General features: G+C 36.4%; 1 protein-coding gene across 2 annotated transcripts; it reads right to left on the bottom strand.

Moving 5' to 3' along the window:
• Positions 1–526: 526 nt before the first annotated feature.
• LOC111154505 (Sin3A associated protein 30) lies at positions 527–6,018 on the bottom strand. Of its 2 annotated transcripts, XM_022514144.1 has the most exons (5): positions 5,718–6,018; positions 5,449–5,600; positions 3,708–3,833; positions 3,169–3,267; positions 527–864 (listed from the first exon to the last, which is right to left on the bottom strand). In XM_022514144.1, the coding sequence occupies exons 1-5, from the start codon at positions 5,764–5,766 to the stop codon at positions 742–744; spliced, it is 549 nt and encodes a 182-aa protein (XP_022369852.1). In that variant the 5' UTR covers positions 5,767–6,018; the 3' UTR covers positions 527–741. The 2 variants fall into 2 exon arrangements, with proteins under 2 accessions (XP_022369852.1, XP_022369842.1); XM_022514134.1 differs by having other exon boundaries at positions 5,449–6,018.
• Between the last annotated feature and the right edge of the window lie 7,923 nt (positions 6,019–13,941).

A 13,941-nucleotide genomic window follows, 5' to 3' on the forward strand; every position in this document is an offset into this window, starting at 1 on the left:
TGTAAACAGTACAGGACATGACTGAAAATTAAAGGGCACTGCAGAACTTCTTTCTATATTCATGCCATTTAAACATCTTTTCCCTAAGACAAAATTTTAAGAAACAAATAAAGCTAATTCTATGTTATTTCAACTTTTAGCACTGTGTTTATCTTTCCTGGCATATTGTCTTCTTTAGAAGGAGATAGGCATATAAATTAAACTCTTTGTTATTCCTAATACTTTATCAAGTAATAATAATAGTAAAAAAGGAAGTAAAAAAGAAGTTGCACCCCAAAGGAAGTCTATTTCTCAAACTCATTAGCACCAAAAAGCACTTTATAGCATTAGGATATTAATTCCAAATCAGCTTGTCCCAGAGAAAGCAAACATGCTGTTTGTTACTTCTCCTTGACCTTAATTTCTTGGAATTAAAAATAAAAGGGGGGGGGTGTAACATAATGATCTTTAAACTCTCAATTAAAGCTAGTACCTTGGCAATTTAATATAAAAATCAAATTTCACAAAATAAATACACCGAAGCAACTATAATAGTAATCAGCTTTATTTAAAATATTTTTCAATCTAGGAAAGCTCATTTTACACGAGTTTCCAACTAATTTATTAGAGTCAGAAACAAAGAAAATAAAACCAGAGAAAATCCTCTGTAAAAAAATACACAAGGAACATTTCTACATGTGAAAAAAGAGTAAACAGTCTTAACACTGGAACATCCAAGTCTTAGTCTCAATTCCATCTCTTTTAGTGAACACTACTATCAACCTTGAGATCTGATTTGTTCTTGTCATTCTTCACTGAGTAGATGAAATATGTTAAGGTATCCTTTTCATTCACTGGAATAGACCTAAAGTGGCAACCAACTATCTATAAAAACAAAAACAAAAACAAAAAAAAACACCTGAAATTACAGATATTGACAGATGTCATACTAGGTAAAATATACATTCATCAAAGGAAAAAGTGCTACTTGATAAGAGCTATTTCCTTTTAAAAATAAACTATTTAACAAAATACCAACAAGATGAAAAGCATGTAAGAATAAGATGTTATGAACAAGAGACAGTGTGACTTCGCATGACCCTCTAATCCACTCAATTCAATATACATTAATTAGAAGTTATTTACTTTTATTTAAATTTTATAACTAGAATCTACATTAGGAGGTAAATATTTTTCAATTTTAAGTACCAATGAAATAAAATAGAAAGTAGACCCTACTCCCACAGAAAAAGGATTATAGAAGTTGAAAAAATTTTGGTACTATACAAATTATAAACTATCTTACAAATATATTTGCTGTAACTTATATTCATTCATTCATTGGCAGTACTCTTTTTTAAGGTTCCGTGAAAGTTTTTCTGAATAAAGATTATACATGGAAAATGAGAAGGGAAAGAGAGACATTCACTGAAGAATGTTTACTTTCTGGCCTTTTCATTCTGCTAATCTAACATCTAGATGCACAGCAACCAAGAGAAATGCAATAGACTAAACTGGAGTGTTGCTATGTATATCTAGAATGTGGAAGACAAAAATTCTTAAAGAAAATGTTATTCATACAATAATTAAGAGATTTAAAGAGGGCAGTCACCTAACTCTGGAATCACTGCTAAATAAACTATAACTTGCATTGCCATTTGGATTTCTTCTCATTTCTAAAGAAGAAAGTAGTTTTAGAAATAACGTAAATTTTAAATATCAAATTATCAAATATTTCAGGTGCACTTAAAAAATACATACTTCTGACCCTTGTACAACACAGATTTTAACTGTGAGGGTCCACTTACACACTTTTATTTCAATAAATACAGTACAGTACTGTAAATGTATTTTCTCCTCCATATGATTTTCTTAACATTTTCTTTTCTTTAAGTTACTTTACTGAGACTATAGTAAGAATATATATAATACATATGACTTAGAAAATATGCTGACTATAGTATCAGGAATGCTTCCAGTCAATAGTAGGCTATTAGTAGTTAAGTTTTTGGGGAATCAAAAGTTATATGCAGACTTTTGACTATGTTCCATTATAACCCTTGTGTTGTTCAAGGGTCAACTGTACATTATATGTAACATTTATAATAATCAGTTCTCTGGTTCTCATTTGTCCCAGAACAAAGGTAACTTCTACTTGATGAGTATCTGTCTATATGGATACAGTTTTATCATGGTAGATAATATATATGTTTATGTTATATTAATATACTATACAATCTAAAAAGGACTGGGTCTTTTAAATCAAATTTAAAGAAAAACTGAATTTTTGTTGCTCAGGCAAGAAGGAAAGAAGAAATTCTAGCTAAAATGTCAATATATTAACTCTTAACAATGTTAAAAAAGCATTCTGCCAAAGAATTGTACCTTCTGTATCTTTTACCTTATTCAATATGCGCGTTTTAGAAAATGTTGCATTACTAAACCCAAGCTGAAAAATATGAGAAAACTGATTTATATATTTAATTTATATTCCAATAGATTAAATATTTTTACTTAAAATGATTAAGGTATAAATATAGAAGTCTATAAATGCCTTAATATGATTCACAGATTTTTTGGTTCTGTTAATTCCTGAGAAGAAACATATTTCAAAATTTACAGAAAGAAATAGAAGTTCTATATCAAAGCAAACTAAGTAAAGTCTTGAATGAAAGTCTTTGCATCTTCTAGATGTGAAGAAAGGACAGATGCCTCAACTAAAACAAACTAACATCAACAAGGACAAATTCTGAAACAGTTAAATCAACAAGTTATAGGAATACTATTTACGGGCTAATCTGTAGACCCAATCTGTCAAAAACTTAAAAAAATTCTAATAAAGACAACAAAGTTTATCAATTTCTTTTATTATGCCTCAATTAAGTGTTCAATAAATGTTTACTAAGTGGAATTTCAAAGCCAACAGAAATACTGAATACTGAAAGCCAGTATTTAAAAATGCTTAGAAAATTACATACAATCCATTGAGTGTTTGTTACATAAAGGAATTTAAGAGGTAGACAAATATTTCTAGGAAACTAGATTCTTCCATAATAGATTTTTTATTAACTGATCTATCTAACTAAAAGGTACTATTATATACACTACGTTAACAATTTCATTAGGCTTTTATGACTCTTTTCTGTATAAACAGGCTCATTTAAAGTATAATTTAAAACTCATACATACCTCAACAAGTTGTGCTTTATTAAGTCCTGGTCTGGTTGATAGTTTGAAGTGTCTTTTGTATCTCCGAAGTGTATTTACTTGTAATTGGTATAAATCCACCTAGAAAAAAATAAAGGTGTAAGAATTAGAATTAGTTCATGCAATGTTGAAAAGTTATCTTTGATACATATAATAACATTTCAATTTTGGCACAGTAAAAATGTAATTCTGTAATTCCATTACTAAATAACAAAAGTTACATTAATTAATTCCATTATTCCTTTTATAGAATCAAAACTATAAATATACGTACACTTTAATCTTTTGAAGATAAATATTGAAAACTGGGAGCAAAAAAGAAGTTATAAGTCAACAGAGCCATAAGCATTGTCAACTGAAAACATAAGTCAAACTACAATTGCCTGTTAACTGGCTATATTTAATTTTGCTTTCATTTTCAGATTTTTCCCTTTAAGTATTTTAAAAATTTATATTTTTCAATGTAAGTATCAGAATGGAATACTTAGGATTTACATTTAACATACAGAAACTTTATCTACCTCTGGAGTATCAATATCTTGAACAGGTGAATCTCCTCCATCATCATCACTCCCTTTCCTCTTTCTTCTGTTTCGAACACTCTGAATTAAGTTTTTATGATAATCACAAATGTAAAGATGCCTTGCCTGAAACAGAAAAGTTTCACAAACTACTTATGATTATGTAATGTGTCCATGTATTAGTAAAATACATAGGGCACAATGAATTATTAAAAATAAAAACAGTCAAAACAGCCATTGTTAGGACAAAACCAAGTTTCTATGCTTAAATCCTGTATTCAGTTAGAACAAACACCAAGTCTGGCAATACCGTTAAAAGGATTGGGGTGGGGGTGGGGAGTTGGAAGGGAGGAAGGGAGGCAGAGAAGCAGAATGAGAAATTCCACCTCTGGATTTTGTCATTAAATTGCAGTGAAGGTGAACTAGATTTGGTAGGTCATGCTGTTTTTTAACAAGGGAAAGGTGATGTTGCCCCACAAAATATTTGATAATATTTTCTCTACCTAAAGAGCATATTTTAGCAGCATGATGTATGCTTCCTATTCTTTCTCAACATTCAAATTATAATCCAGATACAAAACTACCCATTTTTACACATGAGCTGATTTCATATACTACTTGTATATAAATTTGAATTATAAACTTCTGAGTATTTAGAGAATGTATTTATTTGTATTACGTTTTTCCAACCAAAGCAATGTGAAATTATTCAAGTTTGCTTGAAAAGTTTATGAGCATGACTGAAGAACTGTTTAACAGGCATAGAGTATCACGAACTTCGCAAAAGCTTCAATTAAATGTAGTCTTGAGAGCTGTACGGTAACATTTGAAATACTGGGCTGCATATATTAACACAATTAAACTCAAAGCTTTAAAAAACTAAACGATTAAAGACTAAGGCTTTTAAATTAACTTCTAAACTAAATCCAAGTTAAAATTATGCAGGACATGTGCTAGGTTCTTGCATCTTGTTATTTATTCATTTACCGCCAGCCAGAGCTCGGAAAAGTGGCAATGGTTGTTCCTAAAAACCTCATGAATGGTCAAAAGCAAACAAAAAACAAAACCAGACGCTCAAAAGGACGGAAAAAGAAATCCCGATGGCTGCCAAAGGGATGGCAAAACCGCAGAGGCTACGTGCTCCCCACGTTCGGAGCAGCTGCGCTACATGCTGACATCGTTCACAATCCCGGCTCCCAGCAAGGCACGGGGCGAGCTCGGCTTCCCTCACTCCGTACTCGGGCGAACGAGGAAAGGGGTCTTTCTTTACGCAGTATCAGGTCCTTGGTCTCTGCAGGACTCCACTTTTGCCTACACGAGGGTAGTTACTCCCTGCGGCCACACGCCAGCTAGGGCAGCAAAACAAAGAAGGCGCCTCCATTCCAGAAGGAGCTGCCGGGCTGCAAGAAAACTACTCCGGGCCCTCCGAGCGACTGTCCCCTTTGTTTCGTTTCCCGATCTCAGTGAAGGAGGAAGGGGTTAGACAGTGAGCAGAACGGACTCAGGGAGCGGTGGGGGTGGGGGAGGAGCGGAACAGCGGCGTGCAAGTATGTGTCTGTTGGGGGTGGCGGTCGGAGTTGCAGCGACTTTGTTGTTTGCTTCCTACCAGAGCCCACACAACGGGTTCGCACTGCAGCCGGGTCGAGGGGAACCCTGAACCTTCCACCCAACAATTCATGTGGGCACCGCTCCTGGAGTCCCAAGGGGGTGGGCAGGGCTGGGCCGTCCCGCCGTCACTTACGCTCTTATCCAGCTCGATTTTCACCTTCTTCTGGGAGATGCTCTTCTGGATCCTCTTGCTGAAGCTGGCGTTCCCAGCCGCCCGGCCGCACCGCTCACCGTCCTCCCGTAGACAGCACAGCTGTCCGGGGCCGGGGCCAGCCGCTCCCGGGGGTCCAGCAGCAGAGACGGCCCCGGCACCGGGCACCTCAGCCCCGGCGCCAGCCCCTGCCCCGTTCCCGGCTGAAGCTGCGGCAGCCGCGGCGGCAGCGACCACTGCGGCTACTGCGGCGGCCGCGTCCCCTCCACGGCTCATCTCCTCAGGCGTGAAGCCGTTCATGTCTCCGCGCTTTGGGACGCCGGCGCTGACAGAAATCCCCGCTCCGCCTCTCCGGAGACTCCGGGATCTCCGCAAGATCCCTCAGACACCTGACCCCGCCGAGGCAATTCCTCCGGCGGCACGGCCAGACAGCAAGCGTCCTAGCCTGTTGTTGTCTGCTGGCGCTGGGACAGGGGACAGTGCTTTCGGTCAAGAACCAGAGTGGGGCGGCGCCAGGAGTTAGGACCCCGCTCACTGTCACATGGAGACGCTTCAGCAGTTGGACCCGAGCGCCTCCGCCTCCCTCCGGCCCCTCGACTTGCGCAAGCGCGATGCGTTCTCTCCTGTCCCGCCCCTTCCACTCTGTAGCGGGGCACCACGGGAATTGTAGTTCTCTGCGGGGGCAATCAACCTGAGTTCCTTCTTGACTCGGCGCCTTGGGGATTGGAGGAACTACTTATCCTAGCATGCATCGCGTGGCAATGGGTCGGGCTTCTTTTTTTTTCTTTTCTTTTTGGAAAACACTAACGTGCGGTTGGGGGTTGTGGTGTTTCTCGCTTCTTGTTTCTCCCGGGAGGTTGATTTGTGTTTGGCTACCGGAATTTTGCAGAGTTGGCATTCCAGACGAAGGGGTCACTCAGCTCCTGAGGCGAAGGGCAAAATGCGCCGAGCGGGGCCTAGGAGGGGACGGGAGTGAAGGTGTTGGGGTAAAAAAAGTTTCGGAGCCGTTTTCCTATCTGTGGAAAAAGAATTTTTGGTGTGGCCATGCTGTTGTGGGAAACCCAAACCAAGTACAACTCAGTAGGGCTGGCGCTCTTCGAGCCCTGGAGGTCCTGCAGGTTCTGCTGCTAACAAGGCCTCTGGATAATAGTTCCATTCATTGACGCACCAGCTTGTTTAGGGGCTCCTGCTTAGGCAAAAACGCCCGTCCGGACCCCGACCGTGACCCCAGTGCCACAGCTTGAGGCCGTTTTTAAATCCTTGCACGTTCCGGCGAGGATCAGGTTTTATTCTTGGGTACGCAAAGCTGGTCGCTTCGTGAGGTGGAGCTGCTGACTGGTTATAACAGGGCTTCTTTACGCTTCCACCTCCAACCTTTACAATTTCTTCTCTAATGGACCTGGAGAAGGGCGGAGTCCAATATCCTATAAAAGGGGACGTGGAACCCTACCAATACCAAGTTAGCGCGAGTGCTCGTCAGAAACTTCCTGGCGTTCTTTCTACGGAATGAGAGGCGAGAAAGACACTGCATTTCCTTGGGTGCCTGCCAGTGCCTGTGTGCTTGTGCGTGTAGAGTGCGTGTGTGTGTGCGCCTTTGCGTGTGTGTGCGTGCGTGCCTGTGGGCGCGTGCTTGTGGAGGGCGGGGTAGAAGAATGGGAGCGGCTGATATGAAAGCTGCACCTTTGCTAGTTGCAGCGCGTCACTGTTTTTATCAGATGCATCCTGTTTAGCAATCCCATTGTTGAAGCAAAAATACAGAGCTGGTTCTTTTAAAAGTTTAGACTTGCTGAGTGGATTTAGTGATAGATGATTTTTTAAAAAAAACGTAAATGTCATCTGCCCTGAAATTCAAAGGCATCCATTTCTTCTGTGCTTGTCCTTTCTAGGATATGGCAAAGGAAAAAAAGAAACATTAAAATGTTACATAAATTGAATGGGCGAAAGAAAGATAATGAATGGTGAGTATTTTGTTACTTTTTTAAGCTGCACTCTCCAGTAGGGTGTCTGATGGTTATTTTTACTGAAAAACTAAATTGTTAATTTAAACTAAATTTTACAAACGGATTTCAGTTATTGGAAAACCTTTAAGTGTGTTTGGAACAACTTGAATATATGAATATATTTTCTCAATTTAAATTTTGTGAAATCTAAATTTAGAATCCAAGTTGAAATGTGATGTATGAACTAACAGGATTTCAAAGACTTAGAATTCTTTTTTTTTTTTTTTAAGATTTTATTTATTTATTTGACAGAGAGAGAGAGAGATTGCAGGTAGGCAGAGGAGGGGGAAAGCAGGCTCCCTGCTGGGCAGAGAGCCAGATGGCGGCCTCCGGCCTCTGGCCTTGGGCCTCGGCCTCAATTCCAGGACCCTGAGATTGTGACCTGAGCCTAAGGTAGAGGCGTAACCCACTGAGCCTCCCAGGCACCCAGGATTTCAAAGACTTAGTACCAGAAATTTTTCAAAAAGTATATTGAATGGCTCATTAATAATTTTTATATCGATTACATGTTGAAATAATAATATTTTGAGCATACTGGTTTAAATGAAATATTAAAATAAAGTTTACTTGTTTCTATTATTTTAAATGTGGCTATGAGGACATTTAAATGTTTAAACATGTGGCTCAGGTGTTTGTATTAGATAATCCTGGCTTAATCTATTAAACATAGAATACTGGTATCCATTGTTTGTGCATATATTTTCTTAAGTGGTTAAAAACGAGAACATATGGACAGGATGGATACACTCCAACTTCAGGGTGGGGTTCATCTCTCAGGAGAGAGGCCAAGGGATAGTATAAGGGAATGGTTTAAAGGTGGAGTCTGTTATGTGTAAGTTTTTATTTATTAAAAAAAAATTGAAACAAATGTAGTGTTAGGATGTTGGATTTTCACATTTTTTATACTTTTGTTTTAAAAATGATTCATAATATTATTTGGTCCTTGGTCTTAAAAGTTTATAATCTATCTTATGCAAAATGTGACCAAATTACTTCATGTATATGTATATGGTTTAGCAATGTATCTCTTTCATATGAATTTTACTAAAGTGATGAATTGTGGTTAGGCTTCCTTTACACACAATACGGTATTTTAAAAAGATCCAATTAAACATTTATTGCATACTGGGATCTTTTCTAGGCCCTGGGGTATAAAAATAATTGAAACAGGGTCCTAGCCATTTTGTAGCTCACTGTTTAGTAGTAGAGTAGCTTAACAAGCACACTGTACACACTATAAATACCAAAGACTGAATGTTTGTGTCCTCCCCAAATTTGTATATTGAAACCTAATCCCCCAATGTGATGGTATTCTGAGGTATCATCTTTGGAAGGTGATAGGTTCTGAGGTGGAGGCCTCCTGAGTGGGATTAGTACCTTCGTAAAAGAGGCTCTGAGAGCCCCCCTGCTCCTTTTCCCATGTGAGAACACAAGTGAGAAGATAGCAGTTTATGAACTATAAAGCTGACTCACTAGATAGAGACCTGCTAGTGCCTTGGTCTTGAATTTCCCAGTGTCTAGAACTGTGAGAAATAAGTTTTTGTTTATAAGCCACCCAGTCTATGGTGTTTGTTATATAAGCCAAGTAGACTAAAATACATGCCTCAGTAAAATTAGAGAAAGAGCACAGATTTATGCATAAGAGGCGGTGATTCACCTCTGGCAAGTAGAAGGCATTCCTGGAGTAGGTAAACTGCAAATTCTCAATGCCTGATAAAAGTTTATCTTCAGTGAATCTATTGTTCAGACAAAGAAATTTTCGTTACAACCACAGTTCATTATTTCTACAAATCTTCATATTCAGGGCAGGTAAGAATTTCTTCCTTTAAGATGATTCACAACCTATGTTGGAATCAGGCTTTGGGGAGCTTCAAACTTACATAATTTGAGGAGTCTTCTTTAAGAAAAACTATTTAAAATTATAAATACAAAATTAGGCACAAGCGTTTAAAAGGGCCTGTCCAAATGAGGGACTCTGAAGCTTAAATCCATTAGCTTCATGGTAATCCTACTTCAGAGTAGACAGTGTGGATACACAGATCTATGAAACCTAAGTTATAGGGAGGTTGTTGATGTCATTAAAATATTTGCTTTCTGAAATGATTATAATATGATTCTTTAAAAAGTGTTTTTCCCTGCCTTGCTTCCCTCTGGAGCTTTTAACATGATTTAATTTTTCTGGTTTTACTTTAAAATAAGTAATTAAATAAGTTTATTTAATTTATAAAAATTTACAAATTGACCCATAATCCCAACATGAACATGATTAGGAAATTCAAATAATACAAAAGATTCAATATGCAAAAAGCCTGTTTCCTTTCATCTTCTCAAATCCCTGTCCCTAAAAGCAACCAATGTTAACAATTTCTTGGATTTCCTGTTAGAAAAAAATTGTTTATGTTAGTATATACATCTCTATATATGAATAATTCTATTACACTGTTTTACACTGTGCTTTTTTACCTAGTTTAAAATAAAGCAAGCATACAAAAAGTGCATAAAACATAAGTGTCCAGTTTCAGTAGTTATGGAAAAACAAACATGTATATAACTGCTACGCAAGTGCAGAAAAAAAAATAAAACAACAATACAGCCACAATAGAACCTTTTGGAATTTTTGGTTGATATTGCATTGAATCCATAGGATCCAAACTAGGAGAGAACAGGTACCTTTACAATACTGAGCCTCCTAATCCGTGAATATGATGTATTTTTCAATTCATTCAGATCTTCTGTAATGTCTCTTAACAGAAGTTTGTCATTTTGCAGAAGTTTTGCGTATCTTTTATTAGACTTATTCATACATACTTGATATTTCTGATACTATTATAAATAACATCTTTTTAATATTTCGTTTTCTTTGTTGCCAATATATAGAAATTAAGCTGATTTTTTCCCAAAATAATATTTAAATTCAGTAAACTTCCCTATCATAAAATTTCCTACTCACAGTAATTTATTTCTATATTCATTTGGATTGTCAAAGCACCCAATCACATCACTTGCAAATATTGAGTTTTGTTCCTTTATTCCTAATTTATTTACTTTTCCTTCTAACTCTACTACATGGCTAGGACTCCAGATCAATATTGGAAAAGATGTGGTATTAGCAGGCTTACTGTCCTGTTCCCAGTCTCAAAATAAGGACTTTCTATGTTTCACCACTATATGTAGTGTTTATGACAGATATTTTTGTTTCTTATACTGTTTACTTGCTCATAAATATCCTCTTGTGTTTTTAATGTATGCCAGATTTGTACTGCTCTTTCTCCTTTCATTCTTGATTTCAATTATTTGTACCTTCTCTCTTTTTTGGATCAGACCTCACCAGAGTATTTTAGCAATTACATTAGACCTTTTAAAGGACAAATGTTAGTTTTATTCTTAGTTTCTATTATATTTTTTCTATTTCTTTCTTTATTATTTCCTTCTTTTTTATTTTGCTGTTTTACTAACTTCTTTACAAATTAGGGAATTAGAACCTGTATATTTCCTTATGGATACTGTTTTGCCTGCACCCACAAGGCTTAATATATGTTATTCTTATTATCATTGAGGTCAAAATATTATCTAAATTCCCTCAGGATTATTTTTGATGCATAATCATTTAGGCGTACATTTCTTAATTTTCAAATATACGCAGATGATCTGTTATCCTTATTGATTTCCAACACATTTGCTCTGTTATTACAGAAATATATATGATTTAAATCCTTTAAAATTTATTGAGGTTTGCTTTTGAACGAAGAACATGTTTGATTTTTATTCTAAAGAAAGAGAATACATGTGCGATCTGGGATAGGGGCAAAGGGAGAGAGAATCTCAAACAGATTCACTGCCGAGCATGGAGCGGGAGGTGGGGCTTGATCTCAGGACCCTGACACCATGACCTGATTTCAGTTCTTAACTGACTGAGCCACCCAGGTGCCCCTAACATGGTTGATTTTTTAAAATATTCTATGTTTAAAAACAGTTCATATTCTCCTTTTAGGTTAGTATTCTATTTATGTCTATTGGGTCCTATTAACTGTGCTGTTCACATATCTGTATCTTCACAGACTTTTTGTCTGCATGTTCTATAAATTAGTAAGTTAAAATATCCTACACAGGCTTATAAATTTGTTTATTTCTCCTTTTCATTCTGTCCATTTTTGCTTTACATACGTTGAGACCATGTTATTTAGTTTACACAAATTTAGAATTGTTATATGAACCGGGAACTGAATATTTCAGCATTCTGAAATGACCTTCTTTATCTCTTAATGGTTTTAGCCTTAAATTCTATTTTGTCTGGCTGGTATTAATATAGTTACACCACCTGCTTTTTACTTAGTGTTTGCATGATATTCAGCTGGCCCTTGAACAATTGTGGGCTTTAGGGTTACCATACCCCCCATGCAGTCAAAAAGCCAGGTATAACTTTTGACTCCCCCAAAACTTTACCCAAAACTTTACCTTATCAATAACATAAACAACTGATTAATGCATATTTTGTGTGTTATATATGCTATATAGGGTATTCTTACAATAGCGTAAACTGAAGAAAAAAATGTTATTAAGAAAATTATAAAGAAAAAATACATTTATAGTACTGTACTGTAAAAAAGTCTCCATATAATTGGACCTGTGAAGTTCAAACCCATGTTGTTCAAGGATCAACCAAATTTTTCCATCTTTTTACTCTCAGCCTTTCTGTATCCTGATAACTTAAAAGTGTCTGTAGGGCACATGATTTTGCATTTAAAAAAAAATCTAGTCTAGTAATCTTTGTGTCTTAACTAGGACATTTTGTCTATTTGTAGTTATGAATTACTAATATACTTGGGTTTAAACCTACTATCCATAATCTTTTGTGCTTTCTATTTTTTGTGCCTACACTGTTTATTTTCCTTTTTTGTTTTCTTTTAGGGTATTTTAAAATAGTTCAGTTTCCTTGAAATTAGTTTGGAAGTTATAAATTCTTTTTCTCTTCTTCTGATCCTAAAATGTATAACATACATCCTTACTTTTTAAAGTCCGATATTAATCTTTACTTTACTTTGCTGTTCTTTAATTAATTAATTAATCTTTACTTTTCTTTCCACAAAGTACAAGGTTCTTTTGAGGGTGATGTCCTCCCCCAGCTTCTTTTAAGTTTTTCTCTTGGATTTTCTGTGGTTTTATTTCAGTAATATATTTTTTATTTTAAAGAATCCTGTTGTACTTCACTAGGCTTCTCAAATTATAGATTAATATTAAAATCACTTCTCAGAAATTCTCAGCCATTATCTCTTCACATATAATTTCTGCTCTCATGTCATTTCTGGAAATCCAATATATATTAGGTCATCCCACTGTATCCTCTATGTCTCTTGCTCCGTCTTCAGTATTTTTTATTTTACTTTTCCTTCCCTCATTGGGGACTGTTTCTTTTAGCCTACCTTCCAGTTATTCATTCTCTTTAGGTATGACAAATCTGCTCTAAGATTCACCCATGATTTTTATACTTTTAGTTATACTCTTCATTTTATAATTTATCTTTGATTAAGATGTATCACTTTCTGTAGTTTCTAGTTCCTTGACAGAATTTATAAGCTTGACTTTTACTTCCATGACCATAGCAAACAGAGTGGTTTTTAGATTATGTTTGTCTTTTGTCTGTTGTTTCTACTGGTGTTGGCTCATACTCGGTTCTTCTTACATTCTATTATCTTTGATGGTTTGCTCTGGATGTTATTTTAAAAATTAATGGTAGAAATAATATGAAGCATTGGATACTGTTAGGTCCCTCCAGAGAAGAGTTTCATTTCCTTCTCTCATCTCTATAAAAAGGGTGCCAGTAGTCCCAAATTAATGCTGGAGGATTTCTGATCCAACCAAATGATTCCAGTCCATATTCTCACTTTTGGGCTGTTTCTTAGGGTCATGTCGCAGGGTGGGAGTGTTTCACTAGGGTTAATACACCCTGGACTTCAGCCCTACATCCAAGTGACTGCCAAATGCTCAGTTTTTCCTCTCACCTCCTTTGTTAAGTTGCCTGGTTATAACTAGTACTGTTTATGTTAAAATAACATTCACATTCTGATACTGTACGGAGTGTAATATTTTGGTTGGCGTATCTCTGCTTCTTCCACTGTGATTTTCCTCTCATCAGAATGTGAAGCATATAAAAATCATTGCAGTACCCAGGAAATGCTGGAGCTTGCTCTGGGTAGAAAACTATCTGTGGCTGATTACCAAGATGGAATGGTATTAACCATCAAAAAGAATCTGAACATAGCTTTAAATCCCCAGGATCAAAAAAGCATTCTCGGGACATCCCCTCATCCATAATCCAATAAGATCCTCTCAAATGTTCCTGTACAATGTTTTAGTTGTGTGGGTTTGGGAAGAATAGTTCACTAAAAATTCTCTTTTTAACATAGCAGAATAAAGTGCTGCTTCTCTCTGAGCTGCTTCCGTTAAATTTTTTTTTCTTCATTGTATACCTAAAATG

The sequence above is a fragment of the Enhydra lutris genome, unplaced genomic scaffold (genome assembly GCF_002288905.1).
Source record: "Enhydra lutris kenyoni isolate GAN:26980312 unplaced genomic scaffold, ASM228890v2 scaffoldscaffold3, whole genome shotgun sequence".
In the NCBI taxonomy this organism is placed as follows: domain Eukaryota; kingdom Metazoa; phylum Chordata; class Mammalia; order Carnivora; family Mustelidae; genus Enhydra; species Enhydra lutris.